A 26,112-nucleotide genomic window follows, 5' to 3' on the forward strand; every position below is an offset into this window, starting at 1 on the left:
GGGGGGAGATGTCTACAGCTCTTGATCCCCAGGTAAAACCAGATCAGAGAATGGAGGGGGCCTGCTATGCTCGCAAGGCTAGCTGTCCGTGCCAAGCCCAATCACAATTTTAGCAAGTATTCTAAGCTGGCCACGGATGCCCTTGAACCTGAATTCAGAGGAACAGAACCTGTTTTAAAAGGCAGCACCGCGGAGCTCTGCTTCCTTTGAACTGACGCATCAGGGAGAAGAGGCCGCTGCTTCTGGGCTGTGGGAGGCTATGGGGCTCAGAGCCTCAAAGCTTTTCTTCAGCACAAAAAGGAGGGGCGAGGGAAGCGAGCCCGCCAAAGTCCAGAACGCCAGGGCTCGCTTTTAATTAGTTTCTCAACGACTTTGGATCCAGTTCAGCTTAAACTGGCTGAGCTGCAGCCTTCAGTCGGCCAGAGAGTGCCGGGGCAAAACTGTTAACAAACAACGACACCGACGGTAACTTCTGCTGAACGACAATGAGACGAACAACAGTAACCGACGTTGAGAATAGTCAAGCAGATCTCCGATTTCACAAAGCGCTGTCCATCGGCGGATCCCGAGGGATCCTCAGAACAACCCGGGTAGTGGCTGTGATTCTTCCCGCTTTGAGGAGGAAGAAATCAGGCTCTAGAGCAGCTGCGCTCACCGTCACCCCGCTGAGAAGCGTTGAGGGCGACACTCGAACCTCCCTTTCTCCTCCCTCCATCCCAGTCTCGGTTCCAAAAGATTGTGCGGCTTGTAGATCGTGCCATTTTGGAGGGAATTCAGACTGGAAAATAAAGCGGAAACTATAATATTAGGATGCTTTAAAATGTCTAAATACCATACACAACACCTTATTTTAGCACTCCTTTGTGTGTTGTCCTCCTCACTCCAATGTAAACTCGTTGAGATCTGGGGTTGTCTTGTTTCCTTCTATATTTATCCCACCCCATCCCCACTACTTATGCAGGACCTGACACATAGAAAGTACTTCATGATCTCTGTATTTATCATCTATCTATCTATCTATCTATCTATCTATCTATCTATCTATCTATCTATCTATCTTTTTGTTATTGTTGTTCAGTCATTTCGGTTGTGTCTGCCTCTCTGTGACCTCATTTGGGGTCTACTTGGCAAAAATACTGGAGTAGTTTGCCATTTCCTTCTCCAGCTCATTTTACAAATGAGGAAACTGAGGCAAAGTGAAGTGACTTGTCTAGGGTCACACAGCTTGATAGTGTTTGAGTCTGGATTGGAACTCAGGTATTCCTGACTCCAGGTCTGATCCTCAATCCATCATCTAGCTGGCTCTATCTATCTATCTACCTATCTATCTGTCCATCCATCCATCTATCCATCTTCTATCTCCCCATCTATCTTTCTATTTACACATCTGCCTGTCTAATTGATAAATATCTATCAACTAATAATAATATTTCCATCTATTTTTTTTTGCTATGTAAATCCCTATGATCTATTGGTTTTTCATCTGTCTCCTCACACAAATCTATTCATTCATTCATATATATATATATATATGTGTATATACTCATTTATCTGTTTTATACCATTTATCTACCTTTCTCTTTATTTTTATCTATCCATCTATCTGTCTAGCCACCTATTCATCCACTTATATATGTAGCTATCTCTTTATTTTTGTATCCATCCATATCCAGCTATCTATCTATCTCTGATCCAATCCAATAAACACTTATTAAGCACCTACAACATGCAAGGTATTTTGCTAAGTTCTGGGAATACAATTAATAAAAAAGAAAGACAGTCTCTGTCCTTAGGGATGTTTTAATCTAAAGGGGGAAACAACACGTAAGTCCCAATCTCACATCAGTCCTGAATGAGGTACTTGTAGTATTATTATCCCCATTTTAAAGATGCAAATACTGCACTTCAGAGAAATTAAGTGCTCTGCCATTGTTCACACAGCTGGAAAGTGCTGGTGGTGGGATTTGAACCCAGTGCTGTCCTGCCTCCTGTGCCATTACACCATCCTACTTGCACAATCTGGCATTTAAAATGGAATAGTATGACTTTTAAGGAAGCCCTGTCCACTTGGAGCCCACCCCATGGAGGGAAAAGCCATCAACAGTCCGGTTCACATCCTTGGAATGAATTCTGGCTCTCCTCGGCCAAATGGATTTGTGAGAATTTCCAAGGTTCCATCCATGGTTCTGATGTGGGTAGAACCGAGGCACAGGAGAAAGAATAGGGTCTGTGAACCTTCTTCTCTATGGCAGGGAGCTCATGGAAGCCTGAGACTTCCTCTTCCTCTAGGGATTTCTTTCATTGCCCCTTCACAAAAGTGAAGAGAAGCTTGCTGAATGTTGCACTGGGGTGTTCAGAATTTAGACATCCCCTCCTCTGAGTGAGCTAGCTCAGCAGCTGTGCGGTGAAGCAAAGGGGGTTACAGTTCAGTCCAAGCTGTAGCTCTTAGCCTCAGTCCTCCCTGTGGATTGGGGTCCACCGTGCTGTAACACACTCATTGCTCTGCCTAGGAGGCTGCTGGGTTACTCAAGGAGCTCAAATGTCTGTCAGGCATTTACTTCATTAAGAGGAAAAACTTGGGAAAAGCTTGAATATTCACTAGGAAGACAACTACTAAGTGCTTCTGTGTGTAATGTACAGCATAGAAAGGGGAGATAAAACATGTGAAGTTGGAAAAGACCTTAGTGAATGCTTGTGCCAAGCCTTTCGTTTTGGAGATGAGACTGGGAGAAAATCATAGAACTTCCGAGTTGGAGGAGACCTCGGAGGGAGACCTCCCCTTCCCAAAGAAGTCAGGTTACAATATGACCAACAAAAGGCCCTCTCGCCTTTGCTGAAAACCATTGAGAGAGAGCTCCCATTTCTGGGCAGCTCATTCCACTCTGGGGCAGCTTTTTTTGAGAAAGCTCATTCCAACAGAAATGTTGGGACCTTCCCACTGCCACAAAGGGAGCAGATCTCCTCGGATGACTGACTGGATGCAGTGAACACCCTACTATAGGGCCTCTGGTAAAGGAAGCTAAATACTAAGTGGTCTGATTGATGTCAAGAAGCAGCTTCAGGCAGCTCGCACTCTGGCCATGGCGATAAGACGAATTCACAGAGAACTACAGCGCTAACCAATATTCCCAAGATGACAGCAGGCAAGACGCTGCTCATTTTAGGAGCGGGAGAGAACAGCTCCATTTAAGGGCATGGGAGAAGGCTTGGCACAGGGGGTGGCATTACAGGTGGGTCTTGAAGGATGTTGAGAAAATCAGTAAGTCATTGAGACAGGCAGAAGGACTGTAAATCAACCAGAAAGACCTTTTTGATTCATTTAATTAGGAAAACATGAGATTCTATTGTGTGATGATGAAACTCACAGATGCTATGTGTGTGTTTGAGGCATCTGACATAGGAAAAAATGATTAGAAAAATGGCCTTATGACTATAACAAGACCCAGGGAGACCAGACAAGGTCTTTGCATATAGAGCTAGGGAACACCTCGTAGACTCCCAGGGTCTTTGACCTGGGGTAGATGAAGTTCTTATTTTTTTTAAATAATAATTTATTAACTCTATTTCAGAAGAGTTTTCTTCATAATTCTATGCATTCTATTTTATTCACTGAAAAACATGATTAAGAGAGAAGGTTCCTAGGCCTCATCAGACTGACTGTCAAAGGAGACCATGGCTCACACACACACACACACACACAATGTTAAGATACCTGACTCTGGCCCAGCCCCCTCAATTTAACAATGAGCAAACAGAGGTCTGAAGAGGTCCGATGGTTTGGTGAAGGTTACGCAGTTGGCCGAGCTGGGTTTCCTCTGAGGGTTCCCTGCCTCCACACTGAGTTCTCTCACCACCATGTCATGGCTGCTTCTGTGCTGCTTGTCATTCTAGTGAAGCAGAATAATGAAGTGGATAGAAAGGATCTCCCCCGGTAGACAATTCCCTGTCTTCATCCACGCCATGGAGCTCTGTTCTGCACTGACGTGGTGCTTTTCCCCAGCTGCTCAGCTCTGGTTTATCTTCTTAGGTTTCAGATGAGACTCTGGCCTCTACTAACCTCTATAGGAAGGCAGCATGGTCAGATAGAAGGAATTCTGGATTTATAGTCAGAGGACCTGGCTTTGACGTCCTCTGGCTCTCCCTCCCTGCCCACTCTCTCAACTGAGAACCTTGCCTATTTATGAAAAAAGGGATGCCATTGTCTGTGAGCAGTCTCTTCCCCTCTTCCATCTCCTATCTCTCAGGTGCCTTCTGCCTCTCTCCCCTTCACCTCTGTCTGACCTGATGAAGGGTCCTTGCTCTTTACCAAGGCTGACTCCCCTTGCTTAAGCGATACCATCCAATCCATCCCCTCCAACAGATGGCCTCACTCTAGGCTCCCAACTCTCTCATTTGTCTTTAATTCCCCCCTTCTTGTGGCTCATTTCCTACTGCCCACAAATGTGCCCATTTCTCCTCTATCCAGAGAAATCCCTTGTTTGACCCTTCCATCCCCACTATCATCCCATAGCTTTCCTTCCCTTTGTAGCTAAACTCCTCCAAAAGACTCAAGAGGTGCTTCCACTTTCCTATAATTCCCTTCTTAACACCTTGCTGTCAGCTTCTGACCACTGACCAGCTTGATGTCACCAAGAATCCCGCTGCACAGTTACCAATGAGCTTGCTAATGTTCCTAATGAGTTGCTGATGCCAATGGCTTTTTCCCAGTCCTCATTCTCCTTGCCCTCTCTGAAGCTTTTGACCCTGTTGACTACCCTCTCCTCCTGGAGCCTCTCTTCCCTCTAGGTTTTGGGGATCCCATTTTCTCCTGGTTCTCCTCCTCCCTCTCTGACTGCTCCTTCTCAGTCTCCTTTGCTGGATCCTCCTTCAGATCACTCCTTCTAATCACAGGTGACCCTCAGGGCTCTGTCCTGGGTCCTCTTCTCTTCTCCCTCTACACCAATTCACTTGGTGATCTCCATCAGCTCCCATGGATTTAATTACCATTTCTTTGCAGATGATTCTTAAATGAACCTATGCTGCCCCGATCTCTCTTTTGACCTCCAATCTCAGATCTCCAACTGCCTTTTAAACAACTCAAACCGAATGTCCTGTATACATCTTAAACTCAATATGTTGAAAAGAGAACTCATTCTCTTTCTGCCTAACCCCACCCCCCTTCCCTTTTAGTATAGAGGGCAACATCATTCTTTCAGACTCACATCGTAGTAGTTATCCTCATTTACACAGAGCTTACTATGTGCCTTACACAGTCCTAAATACTTTGCAATTGTTATCTCATTTGAGGCAGGTGTTCTTATTTCACCCATTTTACAAATGAGGAGACTGAGGCAAAGGGTAAGTGACTTACCCAGGGTTACACAGCTAGTAAATGTCTGAGCTTGGAATTGAACTCATGTCTTCATGACTCTAGGCCTTGTGCTCTATCTGTTGTGCCATTTGGCTGATATAGCAGAAGGAATGTTGGGTTTGGAGTGAGAAGGCCTGGGTTCAAATGCTGCCTGTCCTACTGCATGCCTGTGTGATCTTGGGACCTCCCTTCTCTTTGGTGGGTCTTGATTTTGTCCCCTATAAAACGAAGGGGTTGGTCTAGCTGCTCTCCATGGTGGGTTCTCCCTCCCATCCCAGTAAAGATAACAACCCTGGGTCACGTGTCCTCCATGGCATCTCAGTCAGTGTTTCTTTTAGAAGGAGGGACATGGATAGCTTCTGTATTTATTGTGACCTCTCCCCTCAGACTTCTATGAATTAGCTGGAGGCATATATCTATGTTCTGAAAGACTTTGGGCACTAATAGGCTTTAGGCCCTGAAATAAGGACCTGCCCATAAATTCAGCAGGATCCTTCAGTCTGCTGTCCCCAAGGGCCATCTGCAGGGACTGGCCTGCCATGTGACATACACGTCAGGATTCGATTTTGGACTCAAGGAAAAATGGCGCATGGTATGGCAGCCCATACAGACTGAGGCCTAAGCAGGGATTTCTAGCTCAGCATTCTCATCATGGATCCCCTGGGAGAAAGTTTGTTCTCTTCTCTACATGTCTATACAGTTTCTTCATCTCTAAAGATGTGCGTTTACCCTTTCTCACCCATAGCTGATACATGGAAAATAATATGCTGCTTTAGAAATCCAAATGAATCAACAGCTATTTGGTATTCCCATTTAATAAAGGGAAGAGGCAGTATGGCTAAGTGTGTAGAGACCCGGTCTTGGAATCAAGGAAGACAATTTCAGTTCTTGCCTCTGACTCATACTGTCTAAGTGACTATGGATAAGTCAGTAAACCTCTCCCAACTCTTCAAAGGTAGAAGTTGCAGAGAAGGTGCTGACCTGCTCTGGTAGAAGGATTTCCCTCAACTGGGAGTTCCTTGTTCCCACAAAATCACAGGGCTAGTCCAAAACAACAACAAAAATTAGGAAAGATAACACAGTTCTCCTTCCCCCCCCCCACCCCACCTCCTCCTCCTCCTTCCCCCCTCCCCTCCTGCTCCCCCTGGAATCCCTCTAGACCTTGGTAGAAGAATTTCTAGAGTCGTTGTGGCCAAAGAAATCATCCCTTTGTAGTCAAGGTGAAGAGGCCTCCCATCATGGACCTATCACCAAGGACCTGATGTTGCAGCTCCCACTATCTGGGTGCAGCATTTGACACCCCAAGCTAACCTTTATGCCATCACAGGCCATCAGATGAAGATGTCCATGTTGGACCAATAGAGACACGTCATATTGGGAGACAAAAGAGTGTTTTCCAATATAGAATATCTGCTTTTCAGATGATTGGTCACTCAAATATTTATCGAGTATCTATCATTAATAAATTAACCAATCTATGGCTATTTATTAAGGTGTTATGCTGCACCAGGAAGTGAGAATATAAGCATAAAGAATGAAAAAAAATTACTCCCAATGAATTTACCTTCAAATGGGGGAGACAAGTATATAGATTATGTACTAAATATACATTATTCTATATACAAGTAATTATATACACATAAAAACAAAGTAATTATATACATGCATATACAAAGTAATTAGATACACATATACACAGAGTAAGTGGATACACGTATGCACAGAGTAATTGGATATACAGATATGTAGCATATTTGGATACCAGGTAGTTTGGGAGGGAGGGCACTACCGGTTTGGGGTTCAGGAAAGGAGTCATGCAGAAGATGGTGCCAGAGCTCTGTCTTAAAGGAAAAGAGGGACTTAGTGAGGTGGAGTTAAGAAAGGAATGCATCCTAAGCAGGAGAAACAGTCAGTGCAAAGGCATGGGGATGATAGATGAATCAGATGTGCATGAGGAAGAGAGAAAAGGTGAATGTGGTTGGTTGGATGTGTGTGCGTGCGTGCGTGCGTGCATGCGCGCGTGTGTGTGTGTATGTATGTGTATGTGTGTATGTGTGTATGTATGTGTGCATATGTATGTGCATGTGTATGTGTGTGTATGTGTGTATATATGTGTGTGTGTGTGTCTGTTGGAGGAAATGTTCAATGAGGTTGGAAAGAAACTAGGTTGTGTAGGGTTTGAAAAGCTTGACTGGAAAGTTTAGATTTGAATATAGAGGCAATGGAACTGGCAAACTAAGGGGGTGGGCATGGTCATGGTCTTAAGAAAAATTCCTTTGGCAGTCTTGGGTAGGATATATTGGAGTGGGCTGAAAGTTGAGGCAGGGAGACCATTTAGGAAATGGTTGAGTTATCTAGGCTACAAGGGAAGAGAACCTGAACTAAGGTGGCGTGCTTCTCACTCTCACATGTGAATAAAGAAGAGGCTGGATGGGAGGAGCTGGGTATAAATGGCAAGATTCGGCAATGATTGGACATGGGAATCAAGGTGATTGAGGAATCCAGACCTTGGATGTGTCACTTTCCCATTCTGGGCCTCAGTTCCCTCCTTTGTTCACTGACAGGGTTGGGCTGGATCACCATTGAGTTCCTTTTCTGCTAACAGCCTGCAAAACAGTCACATTGTCTTCATTTACAAACTGAGGAGAACAATATGGCAAATTGTGCCCTGCCTCAGAGGGCCCATGTGATGGTCACATCATGGCTACAAATGCTTTGTCAATGGAAAGACCTAAGAAGAACTGGCCGTGGATGTGGTCCCCTAGGGTTTACTAAATGCTTTACAAAATACACACCCTCGCTTGAGCCTCACAGCAATCCTCTGAGGTGTGTGCTATTACCGTCTCTATTTTACAAACAGGGAATCTGAGTTTCTGAGAACTGAAGTGACTTACCCAGGTCAATGTGGGACTCAACTCCAAGTCTCAGGTTCTATCCAGTAGACAAGACTGCCTTCCAACCATTATTATCCCTTCCTGGAAATAGAAAGTGCCTTTTGAAATCAATCCATTGGATGGCAGAGCCCAGGTCCAACATAACATCAGCAGGCTAGAATGGGATGAAAATCTAATAAGACGGCCTTTCCTAGGGGTGAATTTGTCTTCCTAAAACAGGATTTAATTCACTCACATCACAAGCCCAAGGCCAAACCGACATAAAGAAGCAGGCCTTGGGTGGGGAAAGCAAAACCAGCCAACCAAGCCCCTTAGAGAACTTAGTGAATAATAAGGTGAATATGGGTTAACCATGTGACCTGGGAGCCACGAAAGCCACTCTCCATGGAGGTAACATGGTCCCCTGGGTCGGTCATCGCCTGTGTCCTGAGGTCAGAACTGTGAACTCCACTTCAGAGAGGATATTTAGAACCTGGAAGACGACTTGAGCTCAGCAGTAGGGAGATGCTGCCTACGAGGTTTCACTGAACGAACCAGGCATGTTGGGCTAACGTGGAGAAGAGAGGGCTGGGGGAGCGTTATGATGCTCTCCGATCATTTGAAACGCTGTCAGGTGGGAGGAGGGATTCTTGTGTTTGGTTCTAGAAGACAGGACTTGAAGCAAAGGGTGGACTTTGCAAAGGGTTAGAATGTGGCTCGATAAAAAGGAGACAAGGATGATAACAACAGTAACAGTAACAACAACAGTATCAACCGCAGCCCAACTCCCAGGAATGGCAGCTGCTCCACGGCAGAGCTGGGCTTCCGCAGAAAGCCAGGGCTGCTCCGCGCCGCACACTTTCAGCGGAGGCTGGATCGTCCAGTCGCTCGACGGCGTTGCTTCGGCACCTCCCGATGACGCCGGGCCCCGTGTTGGATGGGGCGCCAAAGGCATTTATGTTTGTTACTGACTGGACCAGGTGAGGGCCTTCGCTGCCTGTGAGATCGCCTCCTGCTGTGGAGCGGAGATCATCCTCTCCGGGATGGGAGGCATTGGGGGATGACAGCGGTCACTCTAACGAATGAGTTTTTCACCTGGGGTCCACAGTGATAGATTTTAGGAAATCTGTGAATTTGTTTTTAAAATGTTTTGATAACTTTATTTCAATATAGTTTCCTCTGTAATTCCATCTAATATATTTTTGTGTGTTCAAAAACAATGTTCTAAGAAAGGATGTGTAGACTAGATTGCCAAAGGGGTCGTCCTCACAAACAAAGTGAAGAACTCCCCGGCCTAGCGTTCCTTCCCCATTGCTGAAGTCCTTCGCTCCCTCTGTAAGAATCAAGCAGCACAGCCCCAGGAGGGAGGGCAATGAGCTCCTGCCTATGCAATCCGTGCTGTTGATCAGTATCAAGAGAGAGCTCGTAGGAGGTGGGGATTACAAAGCCAACTTGAAATATTGCTTGGTCATCTGAGGATTTCTTAAAAATGTCCACCCTAGTAGTATAAAAATGGCCCCGATTTTGAAGAAGTCTATTATTTTTTTCCCTCTCTAAAGGCTCCGTCCCCAAGCCCAGTATCTCAGAGTTGACAACTGACAGCTGTTTACTGTGACGTGGGCAGTCTTTCTTCCCCTACTGAGCTCAAAATTACCTGAACATGATAAGGGCTTTTCACCTTGTCTTCCCTGCAGAAAGGCACCTTTGAGGTTGTCTCTCCAAAGTGGCCCATTAACAGGACCTGGGTTAATTACAGCCCCTGTTCTCACATACCCGAATGAGGCTGAATACCAGAGTCAGTGGCCAGCTGTGCCCCTGGCATTAATGCCTAATGGAATGGGGTTTGTTTTGTCCTCTAATGAGCTCATTGCTGGTCTAAGTATGTTCACTGCAGGTAAATGATCAATAGCCTTGACAATGGCCTCACCTGTACCTGCTTTAGGCCAGGCTAACGTTCTTCCAGTTGGAGCTTGGCATGGCTGCTTGGACTGCTTCAGCCACCTTACACAGAACCTGTCCCATACAGGAGGAGATCCCGGTACAGCAGGCTGTGGGCAGAGATCAGAAGCCAGTGGAGCGGGACACCACCCACCTGGTCTGAGAGAAGAGTCTAGTCTCCATCCCAACTATCCTTACCCCAAGCTGTTCTTAATTAGCATAAGAGGAAAATGGACTCAGCCAATAGGGAGTGAAAATGACCTCTTGAGATAGTATTTAAGGCTGTAGTCATTGGATACTCAATGGAAAGCTGTTTGGTGGGATCTTTTAATAGACTTTTCCCTGTTCTGTGAGTTCTCTCTATAGCAATAGCTAATGCTCAGATAGTGCTTTAAGATTTGACAAGCAATTTCTGAATATTATCTCAATAGACTCACTACAACCCTGGGAGATAGGTGCTATTATTATCCCCCTTTTACAGATGCAGAAACTAAGGCTTAGGGGCACTTGAGTCACTTGTCCAGGATCACACAACTAATATCTTCATTACTGAAGAGGGGGCTCTACTTATGTATTCTTTGGTATATGTATATATATGTATATTTTTTTCAAGGGTACATGTTTTTATATCCCTCCTCCAAGTCCTCAGTCCAGGCTTTCTCCCTTTGCTTCCCACTACTGACCCAACTCCCTTCTATGACAATAAATTGAAACAATGTCTGAGTTTTTCATTCCTTGAGATAATTTTGGTTTAAACCTGACTAAAACTATTCTCAGATTTCCAAGGTAATAAGAAGCACTAATCGAGGCAGAAGGAACAGAAATATTAACTCTGCTCAATATGCATGAGCCCTCCCAAGAATACTCCAAACTATTTTCTCTTGGCATGTTTACAATTCTGAGAAATCTACCGTGACTTTCAGCTTATGGATAAATTATGAAAAGTCTCAGGGCTTTGGTGCCTTTTAGTGCTAAGTAGTTGGTTAGAATCCTCGGCACGACATTTCCAAGGTAAAGTGGTTTGCAGCTGTCAGCCTGGCAGAAATTAATGTTCCATTTGTCTCTCACCCTTGCCCCAGCTGCAGCATTTGCAATCTTGCAGAGGCCCAGATGAGGTGAGCGCTGGGCTCCTTAGGGCTGCACTTCTGGTATCTCTCTTTGCTGGTCTCTTCTGGTTAGGACTTGAAGCAAGATAACATTTGGCAATCCAAACCGAGCCCACAAGCTTTTTCTAAGCACCCACTCTCTGGGCTTACAATCAGAGCCACAGAGACAGGTATTCAGCAGTCCTCAAAGCCATCGAGGAGCTTCTGTTCTATCAGCAAGATTTACCAGGTCCATAGATACATGCAAAATGTGTACAAAGTAAATGGAAAGTGATTTGTAGGCGCTGGAGCAGAGGACGCTGACAAGAGGCAGGATGGAGTGAGATCAAGATAGTCCCTGGGTACAGGATGGTATCTGAGCTGAGCTTGGCAGTATCCTAAGAAAGTACAAAGTGGGAGAATATTCTAGACCTGGGAGAGAGCCTGTGAGTTCCCTATATTCCTATACATAATATAATCCTAGTATTAATATTATATATTATTTATACTATACACATACTCAGTATTCTTCATATGAAAAATATGATATTTTCCATAGAATTAAAAACATCATATTTTGAGCCCAATGGACAATATGCACTCCATTCTTACAATGGCATGAGGGGAGATCATACATTGCTGTCTTCATTTTCCAGATGTTGGGAATGGGAACCCAGAGAAAGGAATACATTTCCTCCAGGCAAAACACTCACTTCATGGCTGAGCTGGGCATGGATGCCTCACTCTACTCCGTTCTGTTTTCTAGCCATTCTTTTCATGACTAATATCACTAAAGAATCAGGAAGTGAGTTAACTTCCTCATGGTGAAAGCATTTATTGATTGACCAGAGTGCTTTAAGGTAAAGATGGTAAGTTCCTTAGTGGGAATTAACAGAATTCAGATCACGTTTCTGACCAGTTCATTTGGTTATCTGAACCCCAGCAGCCCACGTCTGCCTTTGATTCAAAGTAACTATGTTGTATCCATGGACTTTCTTTCACATGGTGCCTTCTTTGCATCTAGGTTAGCACAAAGTGCCGTGGCCTCTGGTGGGAGTGTGTCACAAATGCTTTTGACGGCATTCGAACGTGTGATGAGTATGACTCTATACTGGCCGAACATCCCTGTAAGTATGCTTCGGACCTCCTTCTCTGCTGGCACAGATACACACTACATCCCTGGCTACCGAGGCCTGGCCGATTCAGGCTTGACTTTGGAAAGCGGTCTTGAGATGTATTGTGTGTGTGGCTTCCCCCCTCCCTGCTTTACAGACAGTCTTGGCAAATTTCAAATGTCTCTCTTGAGTGTTAAGAGGAGTATCACAAAGAAAGAAGCTACATTGGCCTCAGAATGAATGAATGACAAAAAACAACACTTATTTTCCAGTATGATTCCATAGATGATGGCCAGTGTTTAAGCTATCATTCCCATCATAGCTCTAAAGCAAGAGTTCTTATTTCTCTCTATAGAAGTCTTGTTGCCAAAAAGGATTTTCTCACCATTTTCCTTCCCCTCCAAAGGACAGAAAACAAGCATCGCTTTCTAAACAAACCAGCAAACAGCACGGGAGAGCTAGCTATAAATGGTGTACATAGGAGCACCAGTCCTGTTCTTTGCGTTTTCTTATTTCACTTCACAACCTGGATCTGTTAGAAGGTTTCCTACACATCAGAAGGAAAGTCTCTCCAGAAAAGAGGAAACATCATCATTGCTCTTCCCAGTCCCTCCCCTCTGTACTTTCTGGTGAATCCAAGTCAGTTCAGCAGCCAAACAAAATGAGAATATCAAAAGGACTGGGCCTATCCATCTTTCGGTTCCGGGCCCTGCTGGCACCGGTGCCTGGCACACAGGCTTCCAGGCAACTGCTTTCCCCGTGACAAATGAAGCAAAGCTCAGGCTCTTTCCCTGAAAATAGTTTTTAGGGGAAGATCAGCAACCCTTCAAGGTAACTTAGTAGAGCTCATCTTGATGCCATTTTAGAGCCAGGTGCCTGAAATATGGTTAACATAATTCAAAAAGCCTATTCATCTCCCAAAAAGTCTCACTTTGCAGTAGAGTTATATCTCAGGGTTTGCCTGTGTCTGCCTGCTAATAAGGCCACATAATTCAATGGGGATGAAAATGTGTATGTGTTTCGTGCCTGATAAAGAATGCCTCAGCATCATTCAGTAGAGTGGAGAAGGAAAGGAAAGGAAAGGTTGATGATTTTGGACATTATATGTTTTTCCTAGGCACATTTTATATAGAAGACATTTTTCTTGGGTCATGATTTACTTTAACCTCAACAGAAAGTAATTGAGGTTAAATGCTGCTCCATAATTTCATCTGACTATTTTGGGAACAGAGAGGAAGCGTGACATGGAGGATAGAGAGCGGGTTTGGACTCAGGAATCAGGGATCAGAGATATAAAGCGGAAGGGACCTTAGAGGCCAGAGGTCAATGTCTCATTTTACAAAAGAGCAAATAGAGGCAGAGAAATGAAGCAATTTTCCTGGGCTTATCCAGCTCGAGTCTGAGGCAGGATTCAAACTCAAGGCTTCTTGACTAAGGCTGCCTTTCAGCGGCCTCAAGGAAAACCTAGCTAGTTTCACATCAGTGTCTCTGACATGCATTGGCTATACGAACCAAGTTATTTTACTTCTTACTGGCCCAGACAATTGTCTGAGAAAAGCTGGTGCTGATCTCCGTTGGAAGAGAGAGCTCACACACTGCAGTCTTCCATTCCAGTCAAGTCAAATTCTGGTCTCCAAATCTCCATACTCAATCAGAAACCCAGTTTTATATTTCCATTGTGTGTGCCTCTAGTCAACACATTTCCCCCCATTCCTGAAATTCCTAAGATTTAAGTTGACAGACCCTCACGCACAAATTGATGGCACCTGATTATAACTGAACTGAGCATAGAATCAGAAACCAGAGATCTGAACAGTACATTCCCATGGACCCTTCTCTGCCCTCCTGATCATTTCAAGGGTGATCCTTACAAGAGAGCAGCATTTGGTTTTAAGACTTGCCCGAGGCCCTAAAAGCCTTGACCCCAAATGGATGCCACGTCTCCTTACTCCTCTCTGTTGTCTTAGAGGAAATGCCCTCTCTGTCACAATGATTTAGTCAGAGATTCCTACTCATTGCTGATTCCTGAGAACACAGAAATAAAACGCACTGCTCATATCATTTCCCCATGTTTAGGCTTCAGGAGAGAATTCATGTTGTCCCACAAGTCACTCATTTTAACTTTAAAGTAGTTCTGACTGTCCTCAGTGAATGGAAGGGTTGCAATGAAACTATGGAAAGACTCCCCTCAGCCTCGCCCTGTGTACATTTTTAGAGCTTGTCAGTCTGACAAATGATGCCATACACCATCTTAATGTTCTGAAAGATGCCAGGAATTTAATTAATATATGGCCAGTGGGGCTTTGGGCCAGGGTGCCAAAATCTAGGGAAAGAGTGGGCTTCCTCTCTGGGATGGGGAGTTTCCTTTCATGGAAACTATGCATTCTCCTCAGGATAATCTAGTATCTTTCTCTGTGGCCATTACCCTGTCCCACACCACCATCTACCACACTTGCCCCTAAGCCATCCCTAAAATCTGATTGCCTCCCCACCTTTTGCCCAGCAAGACCTCCACTTGGGCCAGTCTGAGGCCCTCGGAGGGATGGGATCCAACTTTCCCAGCGACTTTCCCTTCTATTTTCTCCCTGCTCCTTCCCAGCAAGGGTGGGATTTGCCCAGGGCTCAAGAATTCCTGGTAAGGGCCCTGCTGGGAACTGAGAAGGAAGCTTCTGCTAGATCTGCTTTGTTTTTGTGTGAATTTTTCCAGGTGAGATCAGTGACAAGCTATTCTAAGGAGCTCTCTGACCCCCCATTGTCCCCAGCCTACATTTCCACCAGGTCTTTTATTTATTTATTTATTTATTTATTTATTTATTTATTTTGGCAACGAAATTTCATGCATACTCAAGCCACAATGTTCCCTTTAGGAGCCTAAGAAAAGAAGAAAGCTGTTATCCTGTCCATACTAAATGGAGTCTGTCTTCAGACTGATGCAGGCACCGCTAGATTGGTGGACTGTTGGTGAGGGTCCCAGCCCTCTGAATTCCAGGGTCCTGACCCTCTGCACACCAAGGTTCTGGCCCTCTGTGTGCCTGGGTCCCAGACCTCTGCAGTCAGGGTCCCAGCCCTCTGAGTGCCAGGGTCCTGGCCCTCTGCAGTCAGGGTTTCACCCCTCTGCATGCCAAGGTTCTGGCCCTCTGTGTGCCTGGGTCCCAGCCCTCTGCGTGCCAGGGTCCTGGCCCTCTGAGTGCCAGGGTCCCAGCCCTCTGTGGTCGAGGTCCCGACCCTCTGCGTGCCAAGGTCCTGGTCCTCTGTGGTCAGGGTTCCAGCCCTCTGTGTTTTAGGGTTCTGACCCTCTGCATGCCTGGGTCCCAGCCCTCTGCAGTCAGGGTTTCACCACTCTGCATGCCAGGGTCCTGGCCCTCTGAGTGCCAGGGTCCCAGCCCTCTGTGGTCAAGGTCCCGACCCTCTGCATGCCAGGGTCCTGGCCCTCTGAGTGCCAGGGTCCCAGCCCTCTGTGTGTTAGGGTTCTGACCCTTTGCGTGCCTGGGTCCCAGCCCTCTGCAGTCAGGGTCTCAGCCCTCTGCCATTGGATAATCTTGTGACCCTAGAGGGTCTGATTTAATCCAGGGCTTTCAGGTGAGTCTGACTAGCCAGTCCTTCTCTTCCTCTTTTTAATATAACCACCTGTCCTGTTTTTCTAGTGAAGCTGGTGGTGACCCGGGCTCTGATGATCATTGCAAACATCCTGGCTGCCCTGGGATTCTTCTCTCTGCTGCTAGGGCTGCACTGTGTGAAATTCCTCCCCAGTGAGCCCTTCATCAAAGCTCGGATCTGCTTTGTAGCAGGAATCTTGCTGGTGATAGCAGGTACTTGGGGTGGGGGGAAGCCAATGGCTCAGAGATTGTAGGGTCCTGTATCTCCTCCTGGAAGGATCTCAGCCCAGCCCCTCATTTTGCAGAGGGGGAAACTGAGTTTCAGACAGATGTAATTATTTGCTGTCACCAAATGGCAGATGTGGAATTCAACACCAGGCCCTTGGATACTGAAACTAAAATTCTTTCCAGCACACCAAGCTGCCTCCCTTTTTAACTGAGCTATTTTGGAAGGAACAAAAATACACAAATCCTTGGGGAACAGTGACTCTGAGAATGCCATGCCACATTCTGTTTTCTCCCAGGGAGACCCAGATGCCAACTTGAAGATTTCTCACTCCATCACCCTAACTAGAGAAAGAATTCAGGTCAAATCCACAAACCTTCGAGAAACATAAAGCCCTGAGTGGGTCCCTTCACAGAAGGGGATGTGAGGGCTCTCCAGGTGCTCATAGGGGATGGCCAACTCCAATGTATACTTCCAAGGGGGACGTCTTTGACTGTAGGTCCAGGATGTGGCTGTGGGCCTATTCTCCCGAGGATCAGCCTTGTTAAATTCAGAGATTACCAAGTTGGCCTTACGGGGATGACTTCTCAGGCACAGCAAAAACCATCTAAGATCCAGGGTGACTACATCCACACAAATCACATAACCTTAAGACACTGAAGTAAGATATTGTACTAAAGGCTGGAGGAAATTAAAAAAAAAAGGTGAAAGATGCTGCAATATCTGCCATCAAGAAGCTTACAATCTCACGGAATGTAAAACTTGTTTTGTGAAGAAAAAAGCTCATAGACCATAGATCTAGGGCTGGAAGGGACCTTTTTACAGATGAGGAAACTGAGGCACAGAGAGGTTAAAGTGACTTGACCTGGGCCACATGCATAGTTGACAGGAAAAGCCAGGAATCAAATCCAGGTCTTTTACTCCATGTGCAGAAGTATTTCCATTCTATAATGCTGCTTCCGAGTAGACCATAGCAAATGTTCTCTAGCCATATGACAGATGAGGATGGGGAAAGGACTTTTCTGTGGCCCACTAGGTATTGGGAAGGCACAAACAGCAGGCAAAGCTTAACCTTTCCATTCCAAGCTTTGCCTAGCAAATCCCATGTCCTTTCTCACAGGGTGAAGGATGGTGTAAGAAAAGGCAATAATGATTTGCCAAATTTTCAAACCTGAACATGTGAATAACATATTTCATTTATGAAAACAAGCAGGTCAATTTGATCTTAATCTATTGTGCAGTGTGAGAACAGAAAATGCACATTTTTACAGTTGCTGGATTTCTCTTTCTCTTTTTAAAGGTTTTTCGGGACCTTGGAAAATGTTGGATTGCAGATTTAGAGTGGAAAGGAGGCTACCATCCCCAGCCCAAACTTTCACTAAAATGTCCAACTCAGCCAACATGGACAATAATCATTAATTTGATGGTTGTCTGATATGGAACTTGCTTATACTATTATTTGTTAAATAATAATAATGACACATGGTGTTGTCCATTTTCGAGATACTTTGAAAACATTGTCTTGTGTGAGCCACATAACAATGCTAGAAGGCAGATGCTACAATTATCATTATCTATATTTTATAAATGAAGTGTCAAAACCACAGAGAAATTAAACCATTTGCCAAGGGTTGCACAGAGAGTCAATCGAAGAGGTTGGATTGGAACATGGGTCTCCTTCCTAACTCTAGTATCCACCATGACTCTACCCTGATTTTCTGATTCATTCTGATTATGTGAAAAGCACTCTGCTATATTCTGGGGATGCAAAGGGAATAAAAGAAACAAAAAGAAACACTCAGTGTTCTCCAGGGCCTTCTGTTCTCCTAGGATGGTGAGGAAACAGACTCAATGAGGAGAAATGCCCTCCCCACTCAGTAGGCAGAGGCACACCTGGGATGGCCGCCCTGGTCTCTTGGTTCTTATTCCAAACCTCTTTTCCCAGTCCGTGCTGCATAAGGCTGGTATCAGGGTCCCTGCAGCCAAGGCAGCATGGGCTGGCTCTGTCTGCCCATCTCTGAGTGCCCCTTTTGTTTCAGGTGTTCCTGGGATCATTGGCTCTGTGTGGTATGCGATCGATGTCTACGTGGAACGCACCTCCCTGATTCTACACAACATATTTCTGGGCATCCAGTACAAGTTTGGCTGGTCCTGTTGGCTTGCAATGACAGGGGCCCTGGGATGCCTTTTGGCTGGAGCCATCCTCACTTGCTGTTCATGTATCTTTAAAGGTAAATAAATGTAGAGAACATAGTTATACACATGTGCATACACATACACACATATGCCTGCATATATGAATATTTTTGTATAATAGGTGCATAGGCATATGGTTGTATACAGGATGTTCCAAATGTCTTTTAAGCTATTAAAACTGAAACTGTGTATATTCTACATATTTATATGTGTATATGTGTGTGTATATACATATATAATACAACATGTACAGATATCATAATATCACAATGATGTATGTTATTGTACAGGGAAGAGGGAGAGGGAGGGAAGGAGAGACAGAGAGAGACAGAGACAGAGAGACAAAGACAGAGACAGAGAAAGAGACAGAGAGAGAGACAGAGAGACAGAGAGAAACAGAGAGACAGAGACAGAAACAGAGAGAGAGAGAGAGAGAGAGAGAGGAATTAAATTAAAATTAAAAGGCGAGTGGGCTTGTGATTATTATTTATCTTTTCAAGTTTTAGTTTTGCCAACACGTCCCTTTAGGCTCCTTCCTTGTGACAAAGATAGTTTTACTGGCCAGAACTCAAGCCTGATTCAGCCCCAGATCTTGATTTCATTTCTTCTTCTCTGAATCTCTAAATTCCAAGCACCCTAAGACAACTTGACCCCCAGATGTTCCGAGAGTTAAATTGTTTGTGTTGCGGGTGCTTAAGCCGGCCCTAACCAGCTTACAAGAGTCTGCTTGTTAAACGTTGGCCAGCACACCCTTCTCTTGTTGTATGAACACTGTTTGAGCTTGACAAGGGTGTAGTAGAAGGTTCTGGAAATTAAGTCATTACCACACTGGAGGCCTGGGGAATGTTGGCTCATAATAACAATAATGGTAACAACGACAACAACAATAATTGGCATTTCCATGGCACTTTAAGATTTGCAACATGCTTTATGTCCATTCTTGTTTGAGCCTCGTAATACTTCTGGCTACATGAAAATGTGGTCAGTACCATGAGGGGAAAAGAAGCAACACAACCACCAGTTACACCTGACTCAGTTTTGTGTTAAAACCTGAAGTTTTCCTGCACATGTGGCCTATTTTTATAGCCCCACGCAACTGAGTTGAGTGGTTTCGGGTCCCTCTTGTCTTCCTCTAATACCTCCTCCTGGTGTGCAAGTGCCCCTGGGTTCTCACCTGTGGAATGCCACCTTCTCCCAAGCTGACCCAGGTGCTTTGTGACGGCCTGTGCACCTGCAGTTCAAAGGCCAGCCCAGCTATGAATGCCATTGGCTATAAGGGGTGACCTTTCCAGGCACAGCTGTCCTCCTGCCCTCGGAGAAAGGCTCAGGATGCCCTAGCCTGCCTCTGGGGAGGAAGAAGTGGTGGTGACAGTCAACGTCTTGACAAACAAAAGAAGGCTTGAGTTCACATGAATGGGCAGGGAAGAAGTGGTTTTGGTGACAGGTCAGGGGGTCCTAAGGACACTTAGGGACCTTCATCCTTGCTGCCTCTCTAAGGTGATGCTTTCCACTACTTTTTATTCTCAGATGACCTTTAGTTTACATTGTACGTACCCCATGTGTGCAGAGTTATTTGCATGTTGTCACCCCATTATAATATGAGGTCTAAGGTCATGGACCTTGTTCTTGCCTTTCCTTGTGATTCATGTTTAGTATGTAGTCAACATGTGAGAAATTCTAGTTAACTCTCTGACTGACTACCCTCAACCCCAAACTTGGGGGCCATCTGGAAACAGAAATTGTGTTTTACCACATAAAAGAGCTACCTGCCTGCAATTGAGAACAAAAGCTTATTTCCAGTTTATATGCTAGGTACGTGGTAGGTGCCTAATAAATGTCCATTCAGTAAATATTGATTAAAGGCCACTTGTGTTCAGGCATTATGCTGGGTCCTTGTTATATCTGAATCTCAATATATCAACAAGTATTTATTAAGCACCTACTATGTGCTAGGCACCATTAAGGACTAGTAATAGAGAGATGAAAATTACAGCAATATCTGTCCTCGAAGAAATTCCTTGAGTTGTATCAGGGAGACACCATGTATGTGTTTAAGGAAGTAGAGAAAATATAAATCATGAATGAATACAAAGTAATGGAGAGGGAGAGAGAGGACAAGAGTATTTGGGGGGAGGGGTTGGATCAGCAGACACTGATTGGGTTTAGGTGATTAATGATAAGTGTTCAGCAAACACTATATTCCAAGCATGGTGCTAAGGGTTGAGAAGACAAACATAAAAATGAAGTAGTCCTTCATCTCCAGGAGCTTACATTCTAATGGGGGAAAGAGCCCATCGAGGGGGATGGTAGCGCTGGGAGGGCGTTGGGGTCCGAAAGTCACAGAGTTGATAAGTGGAACGGTAAAATGGCCAAGTAACTCAATCCTTTCCAGAGGAAACGACAATGCTGCCTTTCTGAGAGTTCTCACAGCTAGAAGTAGAAAGGGAAAGAGGCATACATACAAGATGGCAGGGCAGAGAAGCATTAGAGAAAGAGGAGTCTGCATGATTCCAGGGAGTGCTGACATGATGGCAGGGGCATGCTGGGTCAGGGCCACCACTCCCACAATGAAGGAAATGCGCAAATTTAGAGAATCCACCCCCAATGTTCACAGGGACTATTTGTGCCTGACCTGTGGTAGAGCATTCCAAGCTCGTATTGACCTGATTAGCCAGAGTTGGACGCATCGTAACTTGACTCTGCCATAGTGATGTCGTTTTGGTCCTCTTTGAGAACAAAGGACAGCAATCAAGACCATGTAGGACATCATCTTTGGTGCCATTATACTTTCCAGAAGCCATTTCAATCCCTATTCACTCTTTGGCTTGTCCCACTCACTCTGACTTGCTCTCATACAAGCAAGTCTAGGTTCCCAGTCCCTGATGGAGATGCCACCATCACACAGTGGCAGTACTTAAATTCATTCATGGTCCTGTTGGTAACTGTGCTATTGGGAAATACAATCCTCTCTCTACTCACAGCTCTAGCTCTTGACCCCTCTCCACTGATGTCATTCCAATTTCTATGACCAGCCATTCACAATGTAACATATCACATCGGGCAGTTATAGATAATCTACACATCAAGTGTTAGATTGACCCCCAAATAGACTCTTACAATAATATCATTTATAGATCTTAAAAATAAACATTTACATCATGATAACAATTGTCATGGGGCAGCTAGGTGGCATGGTTGATAGAGCGCTGGGCCTAGACTATGGAGGACTCATCTTCCTGAGTTCAAATCCAGCCTTAGACACTTATTAGCTGTGTGATCCTGGACAAGTCACTTAACCCTGTTTGCCTCAGCTTCCTCATCTGTAAAATGAGCTGGAGAAAGAAATGGCAAACCACTCTGGTATCTCTGCTAAGAAAACCTCAGATGGGGTCATGAAGAGTCAGACACGACTGGAATAACTCAACAACAACAACAACAATTGGCGAACATTAAAGCAATTGCATAACCACTAATCTATCACAATTGCTGCATAAATCTCAGTCACATCTTCTACCAATGCCCTCAGTGCCTGTCAGGGAGGGGGACTTCACTGGGAAGTGTGAAGTAGGCCAACCAATGTGTTTGGAGCAGCTCACAACTCTGGGGTGCAGGATCACGTCTCTCCTACCACTCCTCTCTTGGTTGTCACCACTCATCACCTGGGAAAATCCTCTTCGATTCTCTAAAATGATATTCACAAACTTTTTCAAGTTACCACTGCCTTAAAAGGGACATTGAAAAAGTTACCATTTGAGGTGAGTAGCAGTCTCCTGTAAGAAAGAGAACTAAAATATCAATCAACCAGTCAATAAACATTAATTAAATACCTACTATGTGCCAGCCATCAGATTGGCTACCTCTGGACTATCTAGATGGGACCAGTGAGTTATTTAAGCACCAGGACATTTCATTATCTAAAAAAAGAACTATAATAGAAAGCAGTAAGCTTTTCATCAGCATGACAACAGCGCACATTAAGTTTTGCAAAGTGGTTTACAATTGCATCCCATTTGATCCTCACAACAACCTACAGATGAGGAAACAGGGAGACAGAGGTTAACTGACTTGACCAGGGATATGCAACCAGTAAGCTTCTGAGATCATATTGGAATTCAAGTCTTCCTGACTCCAGGGCCAGGGCTTCTCCACCATAATACCTAGCTGCCTCATTCTCAAACAAGAGATGGTGGCAGAGAGAAACTGGCACAAATGGGATGCTTTACTTCTCTCCAACACAAGAGGGCATCAGAGAATACTAGTTGTGAATGAAGCCCTTGGCCAATCACTTAGGTTAAGACTTCTGTCAATTGACTGCCTCTTGGGGCCACCATTCCCCTAGGATGTTCTTTCCACCTTTTGCTGTATCTTTAATCTTTATCCCGGATTCTTCTTATCTCAGCCTCATATAGTAGATATCTGTATGTACAGGGGCCATAAATGAGAGCTACGGGGCCTCAGAGACTCCTTTGTCACTTAAAAGCAATCAGTTCTCAAATTTTCCCCAAATAATTGATAATCTAAAAAATCTTACCTCATTTTCCAAATGTTTCTCTCTCTCTATTGGTCTCTGTCTCTCTCACCCTATCAGTCCCTTCCTTTTTCTGTCTCTCTGCTTCTGTTAGGTTGGTGGCATAGTAGATAGAATGTTTGTCCCGGAGTCAGGAAGATATGATTTTAAATCTTGCCTCAGACTCTTACTAGCTGTGTGACCCTGAGCAAATCATTTAACCTCTGTCTGCTTCAGTTTCCTCATTTGTCAAATGGGGGGAGGGGGTAATAATAGCTGTACCTCCCAGAGTCATTGCAAGGATAAAATGAGATAATATTTATAAATATTATAAACTGCAAACCTTAAAGCACTATGAAAATGCTAGTTGTTATCCTTGTTGTTGTACACAACTGAGCTGAAGTAAAACAATACCCTCGACCCTAAAGTCTTCCATAAGGTCCTCCAACTCATTGTTTTACTCTGGATTTATTTCTTCATATTCATATTCTTCAGGTTTTTTTTTAACAAAATTTTTTTCCCTACTGTCCCTTTTAACAGTTCATTTCTTCCCCAAAGCTGCTCAAATCTCATTTGGTTTTTTTTAATACAATCACGGTTCTCATTCTTGTTCTACTCTTTTTAGTCATTTAAATGTTTATCTATAAAGTGATACTGTTACATCATTTAACACGAGGCATAACACTTTTTTTTTTAGTTAAAAAATACATGTCCCGATTTCTCCATAAGTAGGAGCAATAGTTTATTTTACTTTATTTTATTTTTTTTAAGTTAAGTTTAAGTATCTGAGGTCAGATTTGAACTCAGGTCCTCCTGAATCCAGGGCCTGTGCTCTATCCACTGCACCACCTAGCAGCCTCCCAAATGATTACCAGAAGTTTTTGTTGTTTTTGTTGTTGTTTTTTTGTCTAGGCCATGGAGTTAAGTGACTTGCCCAAGGTCACACTGCTAGTGAATGTTTTGTGTCTGAGGCTAGATTTGAACTAGGTCTTCAGGACTCCAGGGCTGGTGCTTTATCCACTGTGCCACCTAGCTGAACCAAGAAGGAGCGATATTTTAAAAGGGAGGTATGTTAGGTTTTGCCGAGGGACTTGCCTCTTTTCAGGCATGATTTCTCCATGCCCTGTCTGGAGTCTAGAAAGGCAGCAGAACCCAAGGTAGAAAATGGCCATGTGAAGAGAAAGCAGTCATGTGGAGATGAGATCTAGGTCATATGAGGGCTGAGGAGCATGAACTTAGCCTGACAAATTCAAAAGAACATTCTCCCTCTGAGACTGAAGATAGACATGAGTGAAACTGTGGACGATTGTGAAGTGGAGGAGAGAGGATTTAAGGTGGTCCACAGAATGTGGAAGGGTTAAGGCTGGCCATTATTATAGCTGGGTGAGTGCTGCAGTGGATTTAGTGGAAGGCCACATGTCAAGAAGACCTGAATTCAAATTTGTCCTCAGATAATTCCTAGCTGTGTGACCCTGGGCAAGTCACTTAACCTTTGACTACCTCAGTTTCCTCATCTATAAAGTGACAACAATAGTAACATCTACCTCCCAGGGTTGTTGTGAAGATCTAATGAGATAACATTTGTAGAGCACTTAGCATAGTATCTGACAAATAGGAAGCAGCATATAAACGCTAGTTGTTGTAGTAGTTATTATTATTTGTTTTGGAGCAGCTAAAGGGGGTTTCAGTAGGTTGTTAGAATTATGAAGAGATTCCAGATTTAATATAAAAGACTGTGTGTGTTGAGAGCAGACATGCCAGCGGGGTATGGAGGCCAAGCTGGAATAGTCCATGGGAATAACCTAAAAAGCATAATGGTATTCCCATCACTTTAGTATCATGGGCCTTCCAGCCCAATATGGCACCTCTGACATGGTATGATTGATATGTTGATATCACTTGAATGGCTAAGATTAATTTTGCCTTTTAGTTTAAGGTCAATTATTTCATTTTAATGAGTAAACAGAGAAAACCAGCAAAAAATGGGATTTTATGCTAATTTTAACAATTTAAAACATTGGAAATATTTATTATTAATAATATTTATAAACTAACATTTATATATTGCCTACTATGTGCCAGGCATTGTGCTAAGTGCTCTATAAATATTATTTCATCTTATCTTCACAAGAACCCTGGGAGGTAGGTATTATTATTATCCACATTTTTAGTTGAGGAAACAGAGGCAAATGGAAGCTAAGTGACTTGTCCAAGGTGACCCAACTAGAAAGTGTCTGATGCTGGCTTTGAAATCAGGTCTTCCTGAGTCCAGACTCAGTGCTCTGCCCATTGTACCACCTTAATGCCCCAAATTATGTTCCCTAGTTGTGTTTCAGCACAGTTATTTAAGTGGTAGATAATTTAAATTAAACCTCTAGGACTTACATGAAGTAGAATGAATTTTGGACTTAGAGTAAGGAAGAGCTGAGTTCGATTCCTGCTTTTGACATTTACTATCTATGTGACAACAAGCACATTTTTTAGCAGCCAACGACTCACTAAGGCTTATTATGTACTAAGTAACAAATGAATATCAGTCAGCACTCCATCCACAGGATCACGCATACTCATATACTGACGATGCCACGGAACACGTGACAGCTTATTTCCTCTTTCAATTTGCCACATTTTAAAACTCATCTCATTTTCTCTTTTCTCTAGATTTTACTTATTTTTTATGCATTATTTATCTCTATGTCATTATTTTTGCAGATCTGGGACCAGAGAGGAGCTATGCTTATTCCATAAGAAAGGCCTACTCCCATGCTGGGATCTCAATGGCAAAGTCCTATGTCCCGACTCGAACAGAGACTGCCAAAATGTATGCTGTGGATACAAGAGTGTGACTCTTCTTTCCCTCTGGGAAACTGTGCCTACACCCAACTCAAATACCAGTCCATTTAGTTAGCTCAATAAAGAGCCATCCAGTTAGGTGAAATTATCATTCCATTTATGTGTTCAGTTGATAGGAAAAGCAAGGTCACTGGAAAGGTTAACCTAAGAGCCTCAAGTAATCACTCTTATCTTCTTTACTTCCAACCCCTTCTTTCCTCATTTGCTTAAATGCTCACTACCTTTTTCATTAAAGGTAAAAAAAAGTCCACTTTAGTTTTCAGATCAAGTTGCCCTTAACTTTGATACGTGTTTGGAATTTGTCTGTTGGTGTTACAGATGATGACTTAGTGACATTAAGCAGGGCATCTTTTTTAGAGAAGAAAGCAAAGTA

At 44.1% G+C, this 26,112-nt stretch overlaps 1 protein-coding gene across 1 annotated transcript in view; it reads left to right on the forward strand.

Annotated features, from left to right (window-relative positions):
• Positions 1–25,732, forward strand: part of CLDN16 (claudin 16) — a 27,613-nt gene extending 1,881 nt beyond the window's left edge. Inside the window, 4 exon segments of the mRNA XM_027848732.1 lie at positions 12,271–12,373; positions 16,006–16,170; positions 18,223–18,414; positions 25,599–25,732. Coding sequence (XP_027704533.1) covers positions 12,271–12,373; positions 16,006–16,170; positions 18,223–18,414; positions 25,599–25,732 — 594 coding nt within the window.
• Positions 25,733–26,112: the final 380 nt, after the last annotated feature.

Source organism: Vombatus ursinus, unplaced genomic scaffold, assembly GCF_900497805.2.
Source record: "Vombatus ursinus unplaced genomic scaffold, bare-nosed wombat genome assembly UNPS02006874.1, whole genome shotgun sequence".
In the NCBI taxonomy this organism is placed as follows: Eukaryota; Metazoa; Chordata; class Mammalia; order Diprotodontia; family Vombatidae; genus Vombatus; species Vombatus ursinus.